This window comes from Caloenas nicobarica, chromosome 6 (genome assembly GCF_036013445.1).
Source record: "Caloenas nicobarica isolate bCalNic1 chromosome 6, bCalNic1.hap1, whole genome shotgun sequence".
Lineage (NCBI taxonomy): Eukaryota > Metazoa > Chordata > Aves > Columbiformes > Columbidae > Caloenas > Caloenas nicobarica.
The window spans coordinates 29,882,536-29,905,524 of record NC_088250.1 but is presented as its reverse complement, the minus strand read 5'-3'; the positions used below and the strand labels follow the sequence as shown (position 1 = coordinate 29,905,524).

Here is a 22,989-nt window from a genome sequence, read left to right as displayed (position 1 = left end):
AATATTTTTTTTTCCACAAGGAGTTTTTCTGTGTGAACTGTTTTGATGACTCAGACTACATGCTTGGTGGAAACTGCAATGTTACACCACCTTATGGAGCTCAACTGCTTTCTGCAGCGCAGAGGCTGAGGCAGCTGGGGGTGTTTGAGGTGAAATGGAGGTTCCCCACAACCAACACAAGAGCAGCTGGCGCAACCCTGGGGAAGAAGATGGTCAAACGTCTTGGTGAAGAGCCTGTGCACAGGGAGTTTGTTTCTTATTTTCACTTCAGTTAGTCATATAATAAGAGTGCTGCAACCCATTCCATTTAAGAGAAAGAAGTAGTTGCTTTTAAATGCAGCTTTTTAACTAAGGCCGCACAGGACACCGTTTCCCTCAGTGGGGAATCATTAAAACGGGGGGGCTGTGCGCTGACATGCGGCTTCAGGCTTCTTTCCACACGCAGCGCTCGGCCCCCGAGCTCCCTCTGCGCAACGTCAGGAATTTCCCTCAGAACATTTCAGCCTCTCACACGCCGTGCCCAGCAGCCTCCTGCTCCGGAGCCGCCCGTCGCCGGCGGCGCCGCCTCACAGCGACCGCGCGCCGCCCCGTCAGCCCCAACGGCTCCCGCCGCGCGCGCAGCGTCGCCATAGCGACCGAGCCCTCTCGTAACGGCCGCGGCGGGAGGGGCCGCCCTTGCGCGTGCGCACCGCGCGCACTGACCTCACCGCCGCCGTGCGGGAGGGGCTTCCCCCCACCTACCGTAGAGAGCCGCGGGAGACGCGTCCTCTCTAGCCTTCGCCTCGCGCTCTATGGTACGTGGCGGGAGGGCGGTGCGTAGGCGCATGCGCGCTGCCGGCCCGGGAGCCTTCTAGAGGCGTTGGGCGGTGCCGCGCCGGCGCGGAGCGGCTGCGCGTGGCGCGTGCGCGCTGGCTCCCATTCTTCCCGTGGCAGCGGGCGGGCGCAGCCATGCAGCGGAGCGGGCGCCGCCGGCACTGAGCGCTGCCCGGCCGCCGCCTCCCGCGCCGGGCCCGGTGGGTAATGCCTGTGCCGGCACCGCGCCGGGCGGGGAGAGCCGCTGCGCCGGGGGGCGGTGGGGGCAGGAGCGCGGCCGGGGTCTTTGTGTGATGCCGCCGCTGGGCGACTGTGGGGAGCGCAGCCGGGAGGGGAGGGGAGCGGGGCGGGGTGGGCCCCGCCGAGGCCGTCCCGCCCGCGGGAGCGGGCTGGAGCGCGGCCCCGGGTCGCCCCGCGGTGTGGTTTGTGGGAGAGGAAGGGGAGGAGGGTCCGGCGGCGTAACGGCCACAGCGGGAGCCGGGGGTGCGGGGGCTGCCGGGGCCTAACGGCCGGCGCGGGGGCGCCCCTCGGCATCCCCCGGGGGCTGCGGGGTCAGCGAGCGGCCGGGCCCGGGGGTGCAGCCGCGGTGCGGGCTGCGCTGCGGGCACACGGCTCGGCGCCGCCCGCGGGAGCGGTGTCGCCGGGCAGCCCTGCGGCGGGGAGCGGCGGGCTCGGTGGTGCAGCCCTTGCTCAGTGCCGGGGTGAAAGCGGCCGCGCCGCCTTGGCGCAGCAGTGCGGGGTTGCGGTAGCTGTATTCTTAAAACTGTCTTGTGTTATGGGTGGATTCGGCTCTTGTATTTGGCCCTTTTGCACACGTGTTGTGCTTTACTTATATCTGTCAAAATCTTTAACGTGGGTTGGGTGAGGACTGGAAGTTTGTGGCTGCACGGAGAGGTGGTTTGACTATTAGACAAATCCTGCAGCAATACTTTGGAGAGATTCTGGATCTGAGTAAATAAAATGTAGTTATTTGTCAATGTGTTTACACATGCCCTCGTGGGCTATGCTGGAGGTATTTTCAATGTGTGTGTCTTCTGTGAAGAAGGGAAAAGCCTCGCTCTTCCCCACCCCCTGCACAGCTTCTTGAGAAAGGTGGGAAACTGAGGCAGGGTGACAAGCTCAGGGCTGTGTGGGAAGCCTGTGGTGGAGTAAGGAAGAGACTTCCCAGGTGCGAGGCTTATTCTGACCAGTAGATCTTTGTCCCTTACAGATTTATTTCATAAGTCAGCATTTAGTTGAGGAGACAAGAGTTAAGTAAAGAAGCATGTGCTGAGCTGGTGTTGGTAGGGCAGAGATGTGGTCTCCACCCCAGTGCTCATCCAGCATCTTGGGTCAATACATTGGAGTCCATTTAGTGCAAACCGATTCTCTGTATCCTTTGAGCAGTTGTATCTCCATCAGTTGCTTCTCTTGGTGCCATCTGGGTACTGTTGAAGATAAACCAAAGTATCATTGCTTGATACCTGATGATGCAAATCCAACACTTAGATCAGTAGGTCCCAAATTAGATCTTGCAAAGGCATTAGAAGTGCAAGTGCTTGCTTCTGCTTGGCATTCTGAACTGGATTTAAAAGAGGGTTGCAACTGGAGAGGGAGCTGCAGCTGGATATGTTTGAGAACTTCCAACAGTGGTAAGCTTTTGCTACAGCAAAGGGCTACACCAAGTGCAGGATGGAGCTGCAGTGCTGTCACATTCAGAGTCTTCCTCATCACGGCAGCATCGCTTGCTGTGTGGAACAAGCCTTTGTGCTGCAGTCCTGGCCTTGGCAAAGTCCAGCTTTTGCTCGTTTTCTCTGAACCCTGTCAGTGGGACCGAAGCCTGGAAGTTATGATAGTAATGACTGTGCCACCATGAGTGATCCTCTCTGTATTCTATAGTCACACTTGTCTCGTTTTTTTAAAAAAAATTGCTGCCAACATGAATGGATTTTTTTCCACACTGATGCCTGCAACATTCCTGTGAAATCTTTGAAATTGGTCAGATAGCTTCCAAAGTTTCTGTTTCAAGAAGAGAAATGCCATGAAGTTAAGCACTTTGGCCTTGCTTCACTTGGCTGATAACATACAGTGCTAGAAGTGAGACAGCAGCATGCTTCTGAGATGGAAATGTTTCTCTAGTTCATGTGACATTCCCTAGAGGGACAATTGCAGAGAGTGCCTGTGATAGAGTGAGCTAGTCCTCCAGACATCTGTGAGGTTTTGTAGGAAGCTCAAATCTGAGCTACAACTTAAGTGTTATGGAAACCAGATATTTAAACAGCAAAACTCAATCTGACATGATTTGTGTGTTTCTCCCATATGTTAGTCAATCTTTCCCTATCCATCAGGCAGGTTGGTCAGGACTGTTTGTTGTTAGAGGGTAAGAGCTGACAGCAAGTCTGACCACTTCTGTAATGAGTTACAACATGGGGAGCTAGATCTTGCCCTCAACAGCCTTTGTGTTAGGGGCAGGTCATGCTGCATTATAAGCAGTGTGAAAGGGGCTGGACATGAAATGTTCAAATGGATAAAGTTATGAGCTCCGCATTTCAACTTATGGGCAGACTTTTGTGAGAGTAATGTGGCTTTGAAGCTGGTGGGCTGCCATTACGGGTACCCTTCTGTCCTCAGATGACTCTGGATCGAGCTCATGTGTCACCCTGAGTCTCTCATTATCTTGGGCCTTGCCTAGACTAGGGCTGGAAATCTCAACCTGCTGCTGGGTCGGGCTTTGCTGCTGCTGCTGCCTCCTGGGCTGGCAGCTATAACTGAAGCTTCCTCCTGGATTCTGACAGCGCACCTTCTGATAGCACTTGCCTGTACATTAAAAAATGTGGCAAGTATGTAAAGGTCTCTCAACTGAGTGGATAAAATAGACTAGTTTTGTCTGTTAATTTGTTCAGACTGTGACGTTAGTAAATTGTAAGTATCTGACTGTGAGGAAAGGGCTTCTCTTCTTTCCTTGGTGATGGGTTGATGTTTGTGGCTGTCTTGTGCAGAACAGCCTTAGCTTTACCCTGCTCTTTAATGGCGTACGCTTACGCTTCATGTTGCTCTTAGCTCAGTTTCTTCATTTTCATCAATCTATGCACGGTTGAAGTTTGCATTGCATGTTTCTTCAGAGCTTACTCAGTGTTTTGGATATTATGTGTTGGACCAACCTGTTAATCAGTCCTCAAAGCTGTCTGAAAGCCTGATGTGGGCTAGGTAAGGGTTTTGCACAGCGAAGTGCTGAAGAGCTAAACACACACAAGTTCCTTGGCATTCTTTGCTGTGCTAGTGTCTGTCATAAACAGGAGAGATCACTTTCTCCTCTTTCTGGCAGCACTAGCACTGTTACACGAAAAAAACTCCACCCCAAACAAACCAAATCTCAAATGAACTGGATGGAGTTGTAACTGTTCAAGTTATAGGAGGGCAGCAAACGGGTTTTGTGGTCTGAGAGGCTGCAGGTGCTCTCCAAGAGATACGATCTCAATTCATCTGGTTTCCTGTTCTGTCACTTAATCAAATCCCTGCGTGTTCAGCTCCACAAGGAGGGAGATGTCAATTCTGCATCTAGAAGCAGTATGCCCAATAGGGGCAGCAAAATTAATTGTTAGAAAAGCATCATCATCAACAGTTTATTGGAAGCCAGTGGGAAGATTTAAAAGTCTCTGATTTGTTTCCCCTGCCAACAAAATAAAAGGTTAAACAGCCTAATCAGGCCAGTCCCTGGTGCAGCATTTCTGTGTTTCAAGTCTAAGCTGGAGCCTTCTCTTTACGCTTTGTTTGTAGATGCTTTAGATTCCAGGATATTTCAGAAAGCCAAACTGAACCAACAATGATTTGCAGATGCAAAGACCTGATCAAAATGGAGTCAGTTTCTGACCTGTGTTTCAAGGTGATGCTGAGCAGAAGAGATGAATTGCAGGTGTATCTCTGCCTGTTACATTGCAGCTGGTTTCTTGGCCCAGCAGTCTCAGAACTGCAGCTTAGAGTTCAGCCAAATTCGTGGTATTGTCAAACAAAACCCCCTTCTGCTCCTCATTGTCCTGTGCTCCCTCCTCCCACTGTTTTGTAAATCTCAAGTGTAGTGGTGGCTTTCTGCAATCCCTTGCTGCCTATGTTGGGGGATTTCTCTGGCCATCCGCTTATGTGCGGTTGCAAATGCCAGGCTGAATAGAATCTGCTTATGCCTGAGCATGGGGTAGCCCTCCTTCCCCTCCCTGCAGCCAAACTGGTCCTAGTTTCTGCTGGCCCCTGTCAGCAGCTGCAATCCAGTTGCTGCTGAGAGTTCTCCTGTCCTTGGCCAACAGTTTCCATGAGGGTTGGCAGCCCTGGAGAACGGGAGCAGGCAAAGAGCCCTATTTTGTGATGTGAGGTCGTGTTTAGAGTTGTGGGGGAAGAGATGGGCGTTAGCTGGGAAGCCTGAAGAGAGACTGAGAAAATAAAGTTTTTCCAGAACTGTTGACTTGCAAAAATGCTGCTGTTGCATCCCACAGCCAGTCTGCTACAGGTTCCTACCTGAGCTCCTGTCTTGTTCAGTTTTTGGCATCTGATTAGTTTTCATATCAGTAATGTATTGGCATGGCTTGTTGTCACAAGTATGCAAGTCATTGTTTTAGCATTGGAGGTGCTTTTGTCTGTATCTGCTTACCTGCCTGAGGTTCTTCTGTGAGTGAACTTATTTGAGGTGTAGACTGCATGGAGTGAGGTGTGTGTTTTTTTGTTTTTTTTTTTCCTTTCTTTATACCCACATCACACACATTTTGTTAAGATTGTCTAAAATAGATGTGCATGTTTTGAGAAAATGATGTGGGGTGCAGAGGGAAGAAATCTTACTGAAAGGTGCTTAGTTGGACACTGAGTGTCCCTTGAGGGCTTGTACCTAAGGTATGATCTTGGGTACTATTTTTCCATTCCAACCTGTCATTTTACTACTAGCACTTGTCTCTTAAGTACTTTCTTCCAGAGTAGTTCTGGCTTGGACTCAGTACAAAAAAAACTTACCTGCTTCTTCTGTGTCACTAGCCAGTTACACATCAGTAGGGATAACAAGGTCCTGGAGGATTTGTTGAGTATGGAATTTATATCAAACCCTCTGCTTTAAAACTAGATTATCCTGATCTTGTACAAGCATGTGGTGGTATGGGTTTTTTCTTTCTTTGCCCATGGTGTTGTCTTGCCCTCAGCTCCCGCTGCTGACTTGCTTTGCAGTGGCTCTGGGAAAGGCACTGAATTTCTACCCCATTCCTGCCTCTAAAATAAGAGGTTCTTCTGTTCTCCCACCTTTTTCTTCAACTGATGTACAATAAGATGTGCTTTCTGTCTTCAGGACTGCTTAAATTAGTGATCTTGGCCTAAGGGGCTTCATCTATTGCAATACAAATAGAGATTAGAAGATTCAGATGTGTGTGGTGAAGCCACTCATCCTGCTAGCAATCTGGCAAGTGATGGGTCACCCTGCTCTAATTCTCAGTAGTGTCCTACTTGCAAACCTTGCAAAGCATTTTACCTGCATGAGGCTACAGGTGAAAGTATCTTCCTTTTTTTCCCCCCTTCTTCCAGATGATCCAATATTGTTGCTGTAGTGTAGAGGGGAAGATTAGAACTTGACTCTGGAAAGTTTTGTCCTACAGTCCTAGTTGCAGTAGGATGGGATATGCCACCGCAGCCCCGCGGGGGACCTTGTGCACCCTTGGCAGACACCTTGCAGAGCAGAGCTGGGAGTCAGAGCCCCAGTGCTGCATGGTGTGCTGGGCAGGGTCCCACAGGTGCCAGATCTGGAGTCTGAAGGCTCTAAGGTAACGTTAGACCTCTAGAATGAGGGAAAGGATATTGTTGTATACACAAACTCACAGCTTAGGTACTATTTTGAGTAAAGTGTCATCAGAGTAGGTTGTTTGGGTTTTGTTTGTTTGTTTTGTTTGGTTGGTTTTTTGTTTGTTTGTTTGTGGGTTTTTTGGTGTTTTTTTTTCCCCTGTGGTCCAGTTAGACCCCTAATAACTTGGTTCCAATGTATCACACTAAAAGCATGAACTGAGATGCCTATAAGAGGGAGTCACACAAAGCAGCTCTGAACATCGTAGGATTTTGATCTGCATCTCAGTGCTCAAACTGTTCAAAAGGAAGGAGACCTTGAAAGCTAGTTCTAGGCTTGTCCTTGGTCTCAGACAAAGTTAAAACCAAACTAATTTCGGAGTGGGGTTGTATCAGGCAAACAAATGATGTTCAAAATAATTTAATTTTCTACCCTAGTCCTGAAAGGGTACTGCCACTCTGCAAAGTGGTTCCATTAGTGTAAGTGTTGGGGTCACACTGAGGTGACTAAGTTGTCTTGATTTGCTGCAGCTTCATTACTGTGGACATTTTTTGAAGATTGATGCTTTGCTGAAATTGGTATCTCTATATGAAGTGTTCAGTTACTGAGGCAGCAGTGCAGACCTTTAGTGGAGGCATAAGAATTCCTGTTATCTGAAGCTTATCTCTCATCTTACCCAGGGTAAGGTAATGTGACTTTCACAGCTAGCATCTGTCCTGGAAGGATTGTGTGGGGGCTAGAAAGCCTTAGTTAGCTTAAGCCTTGGAAATCTTCCAGATTTCTTTATTCTAGAAATCTGCCTCAGTTTTCCTTGTGGCAGTGACGACATGCCCTGGTGTGGATTGAATATGGTCTGTGCTTTAGATATAAATCCTTTAATAGATCCAGCTGTGAAGTTTGAAGAACAACTACTATTTAGCAGAGTCTTAGCAAGCATTCAGCCAGACCGGGTTTTAGTGAGGGTGAACTGCCCACAACATTTGGTCGTTGACAGACGCTTCCTTAGGGCGGCCTGTGCTGTGGGAGGAGGAAGAACAGCCCCTCCGCTGAAGACCTGGTAGCACTTCCAGCAGGGAAGCTGCATCCACATGGGCTTTGCTTATCAGCAAGGCTGCCCTGTTGAGTATGAGAGGTGAAGGTGGTTCAAGTTACTGTATAGGGGTGTGGAAGGCATATCTGCAAAAAGCGCAGTCAGAGGCCCTTAGTATATTGAGATAAGCACAGGGCTGTCCCGTCAGCTAATTAGAAAGGAGTTGTCAGGCTGGAAATCTAAGACACCATCTTTGCATTAGGGGGAGGCTTAACTACAAGGCAACACTCATTACTGATGTAAAATAATCACAGTGATTGTGCAATATTCCTGGGCACTAAAGAAACATTATTGCCTACTTATGGAGTCAGATGAGCAGAAGGGAGAGCCCATCTGGCAGTTTTTGGGTGGGTGTTTCCTGCAAACTGCCTTTGGCTCTAGAAAAAGGTCGCTGCTTTCTTCAAGTAGAACACTTGATGTTTTACTTGCCACCTCATTCTCTCAGGAGGTTTGAGCAACTAAGAATATTTTGAGCTTAGAGACTGTCAGGACAGCTGTTTTGTCCGCTGCTGCTTGCACATCCAGGGAAGAGCAGGTTTGAGTGCCAGACTTTGTAAAGGCCTGAGACCAAATCCCCCCGGGCAGGCAATAGCTGCACTGGTTGAAGCAAAAATAGAGAAGAACCAGTGGACACAGGGCTCAGAGTTTCCACCCTTTGTGCAGAGCAGCAGTTTGAGGCTGCCTCGCTGATGGCATCTCAATCTAGCCTTTGCAGTATGTGATTTCTAGGTGCTGTTCTAATTGCTCTGAACTCCTTGCCTAAGGGGGCTTGGCTGGCAATGGTTAAATATTTACACTGCCCACCCTCCAGTAGTGGTGAACTACTGCAGGTTTGATGCCTGGTAGCTCATATACTTGGAAAATTGCTGCATTGGGCTAGGGTGGAGAGCTCTTGAAGGAAGAGAAGAGTTCTTTGTTGTGGAAACCCAAGAAAATATCTGTATAATGTACCCTGAACTCACTTTAAATGGAAGTTTGCATGCAGTTAGGTCCTGAGACCTGTGAGGAAGGAGGCATGTTGGTATAACTGTGTTGCTATGTTATTACTACAGCTGCTGGGCTCCAGTTAACCATGTACCAAAAAAAAAAAGACACCGAAGAAGTGTTGTCATGTTTACAAGTTAAGCTTACTGACTGGAGGTAGGTACAGAGACTAGAAAGGCCTGGTTATTGAGTGGCACTGACTATTGCCTATGGTGATTGTGAGTGGCAGCAATACTTTGTCTCTCTGCAAGTGTCTTGAGTTAGCTTCGTTTGAGCAGTTGGCTGGGGAGGTTGTGGACTACGCTTTTTTTTGGCAGATGAAGATGATGGTGAAACATGACAAAGATGATAACTCAACCTGTGGACTAGAGCAGAAGAGTGGGGCATAATTTTAAAAGTTGAATAGCTATGTTGGAAGAGCTCCCAAGTATAGACAAGCCCCCAGCAGAGTAGTACTGTGTTCTTTATGTGCTTCGTGTTTCCTTTCTCATTGCAGGAGGAAGAAGAGACCTAAAGTTTTCTGTAAATTTAGCCTAAGATTAAGTTTTACTTGAGAATTGCAAATAATGCAGATTCATGTAGTCTGGGGTCAGTGGAGTTCTCCTATGCACTGAGAAAAGGTCATTGGCTTACGTGTCTGGTTTAATGTTGCCACATCTTAGGTAACAAATGTTTCCTTATTGCTCTTTGGATTGTTTTATTCTACACGCTGAGTTGGTTGCTTTGCTGTGAGTTGTACCAGCTTTTATGGTGTTACGGTGGTGGTACCAAGGGTGAGTAACTTTGGGCTATTCAGTCGCTCTCCTTTAAACTGTTTGTTTTGAGCTCCAAGCTGGCATTAGCCTAAACCTCTCTAGTGGATTTCCACTGGGTAGCCATTGATGGGAAATTCAGATGTTACTGGCAGAGGCTTTGACTAAGCACATAGTTTTGATGGCTTAGTAGTAAAAGAGGGAACTTTACTTTTGCAGTGACAGAGTTGGAGTGGTGGGGAGAATAGTTTTTTCTCCTGGATTATCCTGTTTATATGTTGACGTTATGTCAGATGTAACCTAACCTGTCTCTCAGAGCGCAAACCGCAAGCTGAGCAGGAGGATTGGGGAAAACTCTTGCGTTGGAGCCTATATTTGTGACCCTTCTCAAAATTTGGAGAGGCTCCAAACACAGGACCTGTGTCACTGAGTTGTTACTTTTGACTTCTGTGTGACTGCTTCTGTGGGAAGAGGTTGTACTCAAAATCCTAGACCTAAATTGTATCTTCTAACACTGGCTACCTGAAAACCATGGTGTTTAAATTCTACAGGAATAGAAGTTCCTGGGGCTGAGACTGTGGCTTTGTGTTTTCCGAAGCTCGCTGTGTGGGTAGCATCTCCCAGTTGATTTCAGACTTGATGGGATATGGCAGCCATATGCTTCATTGCCTGGGAATTTCATTTTTTTTTGTCAGCTTGGGTCTTGTTTTTTTCAGGTGGTATTTTTTCCACTTCCTTGTGTGAGGAAGAGGGGGAGTCAACAGACTTCCTAACATGTGTGAAAAAGCTTTTTATTTTTTTAGTTAAAAAAAGTGCAACTTTAACACCTGTTGGCTGGTAGATGCAAGCCAGCTTGAGCCTTCCCTCTTGGCTTACTACCCCAGGATTCAAAGGTATTTCTGGCTTTTCTCCCCATACGCATTTGGTAGTGCCATAATGTATGGTGGATCTTCTTTAGATTACAGTTCTCAAGATGATGACACAAATCTGTGATAGTACACAATGATTCTTATCCTGTGCCTTCCTTCACATGTTTAAAAAATGAGCAACTCTGAGAGAAATTTGTTTATACTAGATTACCTTAAAGACCGTGCTTGTAGGCAGAGACTTACAGCTCTTAAATTAAAACCACATATAAGAAAGACTTGAAACTTTGAGTGTGCCTTTCTCATGGCACTATGGTCTGTTAATGGTTTCTTGGGTGTGTCTGGACTTGTTTATGTGTGAAGTTTAATAAAAAATGGCTATTCCATGGTAACTTACAGTCATTCACACCCTCCTGTAATCTGAATTTCAAGTTTAAGCAAGTTCCACATTTCCATTTTAAAAGCAGTTAGGGGACTTTCTTCACCATGTTCTATCCAGTTTAACAGAAGAGTCCCATTTGGAACATATGTTCTGTTTCACATGGTAGCTGCTAAATATCACTTACCTGCTCCTTTTCCACTACATCTCTGCTAGCAAGGTATCTAGAGAAATGCTGCCCTGCCGGGTGCAAACCCTTCTGTTGGATGTGTAGAGACTCCTGTGTGTAATACTGTCTGTGTGTAGTACTGTCTGGCCTGACTGGAGCGCCTGCAGCAAGGAGCAAGGCCGGCCCATGCCAGAGGGCAGGGCAGGGGCCAGTAATCAAAGGTACAGACTGGGAGGCTCAGAGGAGAACTTGTGCTGCGGTTTTAGGATTGCTTGAAGCAGCCCAGTTTTTTAGCTGTGCTGCCATGGGTAGGCAGAGCCATGTTGTGAACTGTTATGGACGAGGATGGGAAAGCTCAGAGCTCTGCTTTCAGAGCTGGTACTAAACTGAAATGGAGAAACTGTAGTGTTGGCAATAAAAAGGCATGGCTTTCCTCTAGTTTGGAACCAATGTCTCTCAGAAGGAAAAAAGGCGTTGCTCTAAGAGTACTGATTTGGGGTGTTATTGACAATTTCAGAACTTGGAGTCAAGTCGCTCTTGAAGTGACTTGAAGCAAAATGGTGAGAGCGTAGTGTGTTCTTTAGGCAGCTCAGCTTGGGGCAGTGGTCACAAGCTGTCATGGCACTAACTTAAAGCCCTCGATGCTGTGTGTGCAGTTGCAGCTAATGCTGCTTTGCTGCTCTGGAGGGTGAGGTTTTGCTGGTGAGGAGGGAGTTTAGTTCAACAGGACAGGCAGTCCCGTCTGGCTGATGGTGAGACTGGCCAGGCAGTTGGCTGAGGTGAGTCCCTGGATGTACAGAACCGGTTCTGATTGCTGTCAGCCGGCGGGGATTTGAACTGGCTGCCTGGAACAGAAGGACCTGCTCTCTGGTGACTCCTCCTGCCTGGTGAATAAGCAGTGTGGGCAGCTGGGACATGTCTGGCAGCACTTGTGGGGTTAGGGAAGAGCAAGACTGCAAGTCTCTGTGCTGCCTCTAGATGCTGTGTTTGGTGTTGGTAAGATGTGGCAGTTTGCATGTCTGGCCAAGGAGGATGGAGATGGGAGGATGAACTGAAATAGTCTGCTGTTTGATGTGTGCTTTTGTTTCCAGGCCTGGGGTTCTTGTGTGCATCTCATCTGCTGTCAGATCCATTCTGTTTTATTAAGACTTTTCTGTGAAGACCTTATTTGCTCAAACAGAAGGTATTTAGATTTGATGCCCCAGTGTTTCCAGTTAGTGAACTTGTGCCTTCAGCTTCCTTCCAGTTGTTTATTGAACCAGGTGTCTGCTCCACAGCCTCTTCCCTTGCTCTGAGCTTGACCTGCTTTCCTCATGCTGGCGTAAAAAGTAGGGCAGATTTCTACCTTTAGTTATTATTAGACAGGAAACAAAAACATGCTCTGGATTTCTAACATACTCTCCTAAAAGAGCCAACCTGTGATGGAGTGCCTTGAGAAGCAGTGTGGTGATACTGGGAGCCTTGGTCTGTGGGAGAGTGGGGGGACAGGCTGGGGTCTGCTCCTTGGCTGTCTGGAGGGATTTGTTTGGCTGCGGTTAAAGGGGCAAAAAAGCTGCAACTGGGTCCCTAATGAAGTCCTTGGACAGGACAGTTTCTAGGGTTGAGGAACATAACCAAATCCAAGACATACAGCTTCTTTTTTTTTTCACATATGCTGAAAACTAATTTCACAGATGATGCTGTGCCTCTGAGTGGCAGCAGAGTTCGGTGTGGCCTTTTTTTGTGCATGGCCTTGGCTCAGGGTGACACCACAGGCACTGTTGAGCTGCTTTTCAGTGCTGTTTCTTGGACACATGTAGTTGGGATATAACTAGGTTCATTTTGGAAACAGCTTGAGCACCTACTTTTTGAAAACTGCTGGTTTTACATTCCTGGAACCCAATGTTAGTGCTGTATCTTGCCGGCCAGCTGATGGCATAGATTGTTGAAAGCTAACAGTCAAAACAGGATCCAGACCTCTTCCTGCTTTCACTTCTTAAAGCAAATGCGTTTTCCTGGTGACCTGCTTAAGGATTTTTGTCTCTACCTTTGTGGGTGGGTGGTGATGGTGATAGTTGCAAAAATATTCATTACCAACCAGCTCTTAAGCCCCAGATTTACTGTCTGTCACTAAAACTTCTAGGGTACTGATAGGTAACTGCTGTTGTAAAGATTAACCAAAGGTTTTTGTCCTGACCTACCTTGTCTGATTCCTTAAAATAGAACTATGCTGCTCATATCCAGCTTGTCACATCTTTGCAGCTGTATATGAATAACCTATTTTGTGACATGCTTTCGATCTGGTTTTGCTCCAGTCTTAATTTAACCTATAATACTGTTCTCTTTCGTTTCTTTCAGAATGGACTGCTGAATTGGGAATTATTGCAGACTCAACAGTACAGCACAGCTAGTTGCTTCGTCTATTACTAGTTATTTAAATTGGACTTTTAATATCCTGCCAGCTGCTGTTCACACACACATGGTGCATTGTTGCCATTCTCAGAATTGCATCTTTGAAACCCAGACCCTCAGTAACCTTCATCGAACAAAGAGGCGACCTCCTGCATACGTTTATAGAGGGATTTTTTGGACCTACTGCCCTCTAGCTTTCTTGCTGGTGCTGTATTTCTAAGACACTATGGAGCCCAGTATGGAGTACTGCTTAGCGCAGGTGCTGCAGAAGGATGTTGGAAAGAGACTTCAGGTTGGCCAGGAATTGATAGATTACTTCTCAGATAAACAGAAGTCAGCTGATCTCGAACATGATCAGACTATGCTGGATAAAATGGTTGATGGACTGGCCACTTCTTGGGTAAATTCCAGCAATTACAAGGTAAGATTCATCAGAAGAAATGTGATCACAGTGAGAAGTTTCAATGTCAAGTGCTACTTGATCTAGGTGGAAATTGTATAGTAGACTTTCTAATATACTGTTCTGTAAGCTGATAATTATGCTGAATCAACCAACCAATCAATTCTCAACCTATTTCTTGGTAGTTGGCAGCTGATATGATATTGAGGACTCAAGGCAGTAAGAATTTAGTAAATGGGGTTTTAATGAATGGATTTACATTTGGTGTTCATACTTGGTGATGTTCTGGTTTCTTTGTGTATCTTGTTAGCTGGTGGCATGCTTTGATCATCCCAGTAGTTAGCAATGTTGATGATTTCCTGCCATATTAAAAGAGTTTCTAAAACTGCAAAAAGTAGATATAAACAGCAGTGTCATTCCCCGTCATTGAATCTTGCTAGACTGTTTTCCCTATTCTGTGGGCAGCTTAAGTACAATTGATCTACTGCACTTAGCTCAGGAGAGGTAGTGTGTGTGTGTCTATGTATATTCTGTTGAATTTCACAGTTTTGCAATGGATGGGTAGGGCACGGACCTTCACTGCCTTGTTATCCGTGTCGTGTTGCTTCATCTCCCTACAGGTCTCAGTGAGGAAGTGCTACCAGTGCCCTGTGCTGTGGGAGTAGGGAGGGTTCTCAGCTGTGGCTTGGAAAACTGTCCTGGTCCCTTCATGAGGCCTCTGACAAGCCTAATAGGGTACTTAAGCTGTTGTATAGGATGTAACAGGAGACTTTGTTCTTTTCTGATAAATCCATAAAAATCAGAGTAAAGTTCCTACAAGAGCTGAGCCTGTAGCTAATTAACTGAGAGTTGTACTGGAGTACTTCCTGGAGAAGTGGAGGAGAGACTAGCCATAGAGGTTGCAAGTGCTCTGGAGCTGAACATCCTCAGATTAATTCACACTATTTTTAACAGAAATTTTGATTGGGAAGTGGCTGCGAGATTGCAGTGTATTGGTCAATGTGTTCTACACAGTTGCATTTTTTCTCTTTATTTTTGTTAACAAGCAGCTGTGGTGGAAGCTGTTTGGCATGTAGGCACAAAAAACCCCAAACCAACAAACCACCAAAGCCAGTACAGTCTCAATAGAGGATCTGTTCTGGCTGAGCACATTAAGAAACCTTAGTTTCCTGTTACCAAGTGGTGTAGGTCGTTTTCTGAGAGTATGGCATGTTCTTATTCCCCCTTTTCTTGCTAACCGGCTTTCTCTTAGACTTCCATGATTCTCAGTGGAAAGGTAACGCACATTTAACTTGAAATTGTTAAAAAATGTGCAGATTGCATGGATTTTACAAAGTGATGTGGACCGCAGAGCTATGCAGTACTTTGCATTTCCAGCATCATGCTTATTTCGCAGAATTTCTTTAAGGATGAATTCTATCTCTCTCTCTCTCCCCGCGTGCCCCCCCCCCCGCCCCTTCCCAGTCTTTTGTCTGCTGAACTACACACTTAAAATGTTCACTGGTCTTTGTCCTCAACTAACAAACTGGTGGCACTTCTGTACTGCGGTGACACTGTTCCAGAACTCATGCTGCTGAGCTAACTGTTCATTAATGTGCGTGTTCTATAGATAGCATTTGCTGTGTTTAGTAGGTTTTAGTAAGCATAACAGAAGCATTGTTTAGATGTCTGGAGGGTATTTTCTCAGGGAATGAATATAATAGAGGATGTGAAACATTGGAGTGGGGCAAGCTGGCTACCTGGAGGTTAGTGATGTAGTGAGGTCTGCTTCCGTGTCCAACCAAGGCTTAGTGCGTCATCATATGCCAATAGCTTCCTTTTGTTTTAGTGCTGCATCTGTGTGATTGTTGCCTTCTTGACTGCTTGTGGGATGGTGGTTCAGAAGCTCAGCTCTGTCTGGTGTGAGGGAGAACAAGGTAGTTGGTGTCATCTGATCCAGTTCATGGATTAGTGTAACAACCTGGAGAGTGCAAGACTGAGCATCGCTGCTCTAGAATACCCATCTGGAGAGCTAAACTGCAGTTGTTTGGTCATGGTTGAAAAACCCATTATATTTGCAGTCTGTTTCTCTGCTCACCTCACTCCCTTCATTTGAAGAAGTATTGGCTTAAAACAAAGATTTGAGATCATCTACATGATCTGAAATTTCTTGACACTTCAGTGATAAAGTGTGTGCTCACAGACTTAGTCTAGGTTTGGATAACAGACCCATTATCTTGGGAGAGCGTCCAGTTAATTCATGGCTCCTGTCTGTCTAGGACTCTTCTAACTAAACACTTGCGCTTATATATTATCACTGAGGAAACATCAGCAAACCAAAGAGAAGTGACATCTCTGAGACAGTCCAGTTGAGTTTGGATTAAAAGGAGCCTCCCTTGATAGGAAAATTACTATACCTTTACAGGGAGGGCTCAAGCTGTCTTCATCATTGGCATACAAGTTTGAGATGTGTAAGTCATGACCATCATTGACATTTTTAGACATAATTGGTTTTTGTACATTGTTTTGATTTTAGTCTGACACTATTTTTGAAGTCCTTGACCTCAGCACTAGGATTGGAGACAATACAATCTGTTCTTTCATGTGATGCAGCAAGAAAGCAATGATGGAGGGGGAAGAGATGCTTCTCTTTCCTTGGTGCTCTCCAAGCATGTAAAAGCATCATGTGAGGAACAGTGAGACCTAACACACTTCTGATAGCAGCGAGCACTCTGAAATTCTTCTAAATGGCCTTGTGACCTGGTCGCTAATCCCTGCTTTGTAACAGGCAGCCTCCTTGGGTGCAGAAGGCACTTGAATAGTTCAGGATTCTTTTCAAGTCGAGGAAGCATGAGGGTTGTTACATGAAGCAAGGCACTGAGGTCCAGTGCAAGGCCACCTGCATGTTTGTGCTTGCCAGGAGTGCACTTGAACTGCACCCAACAGGCATTGCCTGGCCCGTATTTTCCCAGCAGTGCTTATAGGTAGGTCGAAGAAAGAAGAATGATGCAAAGTGAAAAGATAATTTCTCTTTTAAAGCTCTTAATTTTCTCTGGAGCTCAGTGACAGCTGCTGTTTGCATGGGCACTAGGAGGTATGGGGCATATTAGTGAGGCTGGGGTGCAGAAGGTATTGCAAGATGCTGCAGACCACAGAGGAATTCTGCCTCTTGTGGTTTTTTTGTGTGCTTTGTCTGCTTGGTCTCTGCTGTTTTAGGGTGGTGGTTCTGGTGGACTCCATTTCCTACCCAGGTAAGCAAAAACCAGTTACTTTGCAGAGCCTTGAATCTCCTGAACAATAACTAAGGTCTGCACTGAGCTGTCTTGAGAAATGCATCTAAACAGTGCAACAGCATCAAGGGCTTCAGCATGTCCTCTCAGCTTTACAACCTTATAGCAAGGGGAGAGAGCTGAAATAATCAGTAATTCTGTGGTGAGCCATCTCCCTTTGAGCTGCTTGTGGCAGTATTTAGTAATGCTGTTGTTAGATATGCAGGATCTCCTGACTCATCCGTGGCTGAGGTGCCTTTCTCAGTACCCAGACTTTGATGTGCCATTGATGTTTCATTTTGAGGTGTAACATAAGGGAATATGTCCAGGATCTTAAAGCAGTTTTCTGCCAGCTTGGTATTCTTAGAGGTGAACTGAGGGTGTTTGGCAGTGACCTTCTCTTGCCTGCTTCTCCACAACAGGAGAGTATTGTACCATCGCCTCCACCTAGCAATGAGGCTGCATGTTTCTCTTCCCTGTTATGTGTGGCCTGCGCTCTTAGAGCTGAGGTTCACACTGGAAGTAGCCCTTGGTACTGCTGGTTTTTTTGACTAGCAACACCCAAGAGTGAACTCAACTTAGAGATTTGGTGATGACAGAGAACTTAAGCAGATCAGGGTTCATCAAATTGAAGAGAGGTTCTACTCAGTGTTTTCTCATGTTGCAGAGTGGCAGAAGAGGCCAGTTTGAAGTGAAACATGGTGGAGGTCTGCAGTAAGGAACTGAATGAAACTTTTTTTTTCCCCCTGCACTTTGGCAGGTGGTGTGTTTTTGGCACTGCACTACTCTCACTGTGCAGGCTGCGCTGGCCCAAGGAGAGTCTCTTACCCCTTCATGGGATGATCCCTTTTCCCCAGCGCAGCCTGATCTGTGCAAGGCTCTGTGCCCCACAGCTCACAGGACTGGGCTTTGCCTGTGGAAGGAGGATAAGGAACTGAACTGCTATGGTTGACAGACCTCGGTGGCTGAGGACACGTCCACTTGCCAGGGTCTCCTGCCTGAGCACACAATGCTGTGCGGGTACCCCCGTCTGTCAGGGTGAGAGCTGTGCAGGGCTGTGTCCTGAGGTTTGTGTTCATATGTGCAGGACTTCAGACTTAATTTGTTTAGCAGCTAGTTGATTTTGTTACTTATAGAGACATCGCACTCTTTAAAATGTATGGTGAGATATTACAGAGAATTTTTATGTGGTGAAATACTGCAGGGAAATTCTATTTCCCTGACAAAACTCCTAATAGTGCTAGAGAAAGCAGTCTTCCATTCTGATCTGTGTCTGAATATCAAGTGTTACAAGAGCATGCTTCACTGAGCTGAAGAGAAATAAAACTTACATATGTAAATTAGCTGGCTTTCTTAAACTGTGTATTGAATAACTTTTTTGGCTTCTCTAATTGAGGGGTAGAACAGATGGTGCAGGCTTAGTTTAAAGTGGCATCTATTAGAGTTACTTAAGCTGATGAATGGTTTTTCACTGTAAGCATGCATTTCTTCTCTACACCATGTTTGTTTTTGGTTGAAATTCAGTGGAAGAAATCCTGATTTAAGAAATAATTGTCATGCATGGTTATGGGTTGATATGATAATTTGGTGTGTTTTGATTATTTAATGCACAGGGGGAAAAAAAGACTTAACCATCTGGGGAAGAAAAAAAAGAGACTTGTAAAAGGTTTCCAAGCAGCTGCTGTTATTATAGCTGGTGAGTTTTGGGTTGCTGAGGGATACATGAGGATCAGTAACATATACATTCATTTAGCAGTTTCATTCCTGAAAACCTCTTTGCCTTGAAGCTGTGAGTGCTAATAAAAATGAATTAAATTAGTTTTAATGCCCAAAAGATATGAGAAATGGACTACAGAGGAAGAGTGATCTTGATCTGGACATGTGAGTAGAGCTTATTCCTTGTGTATGCCCATATTGTGAAAGCTATCTTGTCAAAAATGGCCTCTGACTCCTCTCATGTGTGGAGAAGGGCTGTCTTAAGACCCACTGGCCTTGAACTACATTTGCAGAGGATGCCCAGTCCTTGATTCTTTAGGCTCCTGTGCTGTTCTGCTCTTAATAGGTGGGTTTTCCTGCCTTAAACTTACAAAAGAGTGGAGTTTTGGTTCAGAGATATCCAGTTTCCTGTAGGCATTGATATTAATTCCCAGTCCAGCTGTGTTGTGCGTTGTTTCTGTGGCTCTAGTAGCCGGGCCTGCCTTTCCAACACTTACCACCCTGTAAGGTAATTTGATTGGATTATGGTGCAGCTCTTACCTATTTGGTGTCAGCAGTATGGGGAGTTGTGATTTAACCTCAGCTGGCAACAAAGCACTACACAGCCGCTCGCTCACACCCCCACAGTGGGATGAGGGAGAGAATTGGAAGGGTAAAAATGAGAAAACTCTTGGGTTGAGTTAAAGGCAGTTTCATAGGTAAAGCAAAAGCCGTGCAAACAAAGCAAAACAAGGAATTAATTCTCCACTTCCCATGGGCAGGCAGGTGTTCAGCCATCTCCAGGAAAGCTGGGCTCCATCATGCATAACGGTTACTGGGGAAGACAAATGCCATCACTTTGAATGTCCCCTCCTTCCTCCTTCTTCCCCCAGCTTTACATGCTGAATGTGACACCATATGGTGTGGAACAGCCCTTTGGCCAACTGGGGTCAGCTGTCCCAGCCGTGTCCCCTCCTCACTGGTGGGTGGTGTGAGAAGCAGAAAAGGCCTTGACTTTGTGTAAGCACTGCTGAGCAATAATTAAAACATCTCTGTATTATCAACACTGTTTTCAGCACAAATCCAAAACATAGCCCCATACTAGGTACTTTGAAGAAAATTATCCTAGCCAAAACCAGCATAAGGATGTGGTGCAAATAGATCTGCAGCAGCAGGGCTAGATCAAATTTAATACTAGCTTCAGTACTACTTATTCAGGACAGGAAAAAATAAACTGCTGTAGCGTGTCAGCATTTAGAGTTTTCCTATGTCTTTCTATTAACACTTAAGGTAATAATGACTGGTTGTAGCAGGAAGGGTTTTCCTTTTCCAGCTATGGTGGTAAGAACTCCAATGTAGTACTAATATTTTCTGGTTGCTTTATATACGATGTGGATATGCTACTGGTTGCATAAAACAAACACGGTGTTTGAGCCTGAGTGTACCAGGCAACAGTATCTTTCAGTTGTTTAGCAAAGTGTTACAAAATCCAATATAAACAGCGAGAAACCTACAGGATCCCAGGAGAGTGTGAAGAGTGGAGATCCAATGTTGAAATAAATAGGACAGAACTTTGTTTCCGTAGTGGTACACATGAGGTTTGTCTAACTTGGTATCCTGTCTCTTGGTGGCCGGCAGTGGATGGCGAGACACGAGTAGAAAAATGGGATACAAAGTAAGCATCTTCCTTATGTATCCTTCTGGCTTGTAGAGATTTGAGCCCCTGATATATATATATATTTTTATTTTTTACCCCTTTCTGGTCAAATTTATATTACATTCCTATAGGATTTTAGTGATGGGACTGGCTCAGGGTCAGGGCAAGAATGTCATTTATGGCTTTTTTATTTTTTAACCCATTTTCTCTTGGCTGCTTGGTGGTGTGGCTGCCTCGGCATTGGCAAAGCCGAACAGGCTCTTGGCTGGGACTGAGTCTGGTCAACATGCAAGAGCCTGGACCATTGTGGTTACTAAATTGAGAGGATAAAGTTATTCCTTTAATGCTGGTGTAGTGTTTCAGTTGCAGCACTTCTGTGCTTGTCACCAGGGTTTATTCAGAGGTCTCACACAATTTGCTGGCTATTGTGGAAACCTTGGGTGTACTGCTTGACTGCAGGTGGAGGGTCACAGCTGACACATTGGTGGAAAAGACAGATTATTGGGGATTTATTTCTGTGGGGATAAGGGTGTACTAATGCTATTGTACAGTGCCTTGCTGGGCCCTTCCATGGCATGTGTTGTACAGTTCTAGTTGCCCGTCTGCAAGGAAGGAATTCAAGCTGGAACAGGTGCAGGGAAGGGCTGTGGTGTTTGGGGGATTGGAAAGCCTGGCTGACCAGAGGAGACTGAAAGTTTTGCTTGTTTAGTTTACAGTATGAAGGCTGAGGGGGAATATGACTGCTGTCTATAAATACATTGGGGGTGAGCATCAGGGAGAGGAAAGAACTATTAGAGCTAAAGGGCAAGGTTACCACAAGAACGAATGGGTATAAAACTGGCTGTGAGCAAATTCAGGCTGGATGTGAGATGAAGCTTGCCTGTAGCAAGAACACTGAGGGACTGGAAAAACTCTTGGGAGAGGAATAGATAAGGACAAGGCATCTATTTGATTTTAGGATAGATCTTGTGATGATTTTGGATAGTTTATATATAATATAGAATAACAGGATTATGGACAGTGATAGGGAAAGTTCATTTCAGTCCTTTGTATGGTAGAACAGGTATGATGTGCCTGAAACTGCTCTAACACAAATGAATAAACACAAATATTTGAAAAAGTGTACTGGTTTTGGGCCTCAGAAATCCCAAAGTGACTTACAGAGACTGTTCATGCTGTGCCAGAGGATCACGTGCCTCGTACCTCTGGATTAGAATTAGCTGTTGCTCGTATGCATGTGTGATCCAGCTCCCCTCATGTTTAATAGGTAGCAGGGTGAGTGGGGGAGGATCTTTGCTGTCCCTGGTGTGGTGGCTCCTGCCTGAGGGCCATTGCCTGAACTGGAGGTTATCTGCACTGTTGGGCTCTGGATGGCTCAGTGGAGTTCTGGTGTCCTCTGGATGCTGAAAGAAATATTCATCAGTCTCCAGGACCCCCACCAACACCAGCCTGATAGCTTCTCTTCCTTGTCTTATTTGTGCGATATTCCTTCAAGTTGTCTTGAAAGCTGTTTGTCTCACCCTTTTGAACTTCAGCATGAAAAATCACCTACTGACAATCCCACTGGTGATGGGATCTAGTTGCCTCTGACTTTGTCTCGTTTTAATTGTCATTTTGTAAGCAGAGAAGCCTCATTTCCTTTGGCTTTTTCTGTGTAGATTTGCTGGTGTCTAATGTTGTGGTTTTCCTCATGCTGAAGTCTTGTCTTTTGCTTGGTTACTATATTTGTAAGAGCATAATACCTTTGGGATCTCTCCCTTCTCTACCATGTTAGGTTGAAATTTGCTAAAATTGGTTAAAGAATTAAGAGGTTATGGGGAAAGGAAAGAATATATGAATGATAGATGAACAACTTAATGATCTCTTCCTTAAAAATAAGGCTGAAAAATAGGTGATATTTAGTAATAAAAATACTTTTCTAACCTTCTAGTGTGTTCTTAGCATTAAGTGCAGCCATGTTAGCTTTTAGAGGACCAGTCCACTAGACGAGGCAGTCTGTTGCAGGGATACTTCTTGTTTCACATATGTGATTCTGGTTCTGGCGGCATTCCTTTGCAGCAGTTGCGTTTTGAGACTAAAAGATAAGATTTCCTGTGTGATGGTAGGATCAGCTTGTGGGTTCACAGAGTAATTTGGGTTGGAAAGGCCCTTGGGCTCATCTAGTTCTATCCACCATATAATTGTTTGCAGCCAAGGCTCTCTGATTTGTTTTCTAACAAAATTTATTGGCACATAAATGGTAAGTGTCCCCATGTCAGAAGTGCCTATGTGTATCTGTTCCCATATACATGCTTTGGGATGCCAGTGATGGCAGAATAAGAGTTTATTTGTCTTAAAGATATGTGAGCTGGCTCTGAGATGAACCACCCGGGGTACTGGTGACAATCCAGCTGAGGCTCAGCACAGTCTGGCTTGTCCTGCTGCTTGGCTGGCTCAGAGCTCCAGGTTTCGGATGCTGGACTGTGCTCTGTGCGTTTGTGAGAAGCTACCTCATGTATTTGTATCCTATGTGCTGTCAGCGCTCTGGCTATATCATTAAATGCAGGAGGCAATGTGTGGAACACAGTGGACACATGTAGTCTCTGATTTTCTCCAAGTGAACATTACCTCCCACAAATTGTTCATTACTTTCTTCCCGGAACAGATCTTTTTTTATTTTTAACTAGACAAAACCTATGTTCCTCATTTGGTATTGCTTTTGCGCCAAGTATGAAACTTTAAAACAAAGCAACATTTGAGTATTCAAGAATCAGAGTGAAGAGT

At 45.7% G+C, this 22,989-nt stretch overlaps 1 protein-coding gene across 8 annotated transcripts in view; it reads left to right on the top strand.

The window, feature by feature from the left end:
* The first annotated feature begins 923 nt into the window (after nucleotides 1-923).
* Nucleotides 924-22,989, top strand: part of CLASP1 (cytoplasmic linker associated protein 1) — a 173,666-nt gene continuing 151,600 nt past the window's right edge. For all 8 annotated transcript variants that reach the window (XM_065637801.1, XM_065637800.1, XM_065637799.1 and 5 more), the window contains exons 1-2: nucleotides 924-1,013; nucleotides 13,173-13,647. In XM_065637801.1, coding sequence (XP_065493873.1) covers nucleotides 13,453-13,647 — 195 coding nt within the window. In that variant the 5' untranslated portion in view covers nucleotides 924-1,013; nucleotides 13,173-13,452. The remainder of the gene's footprint in view (nucleotides 1,014-13,172; nucleotides 13,648-22,989) is intronic.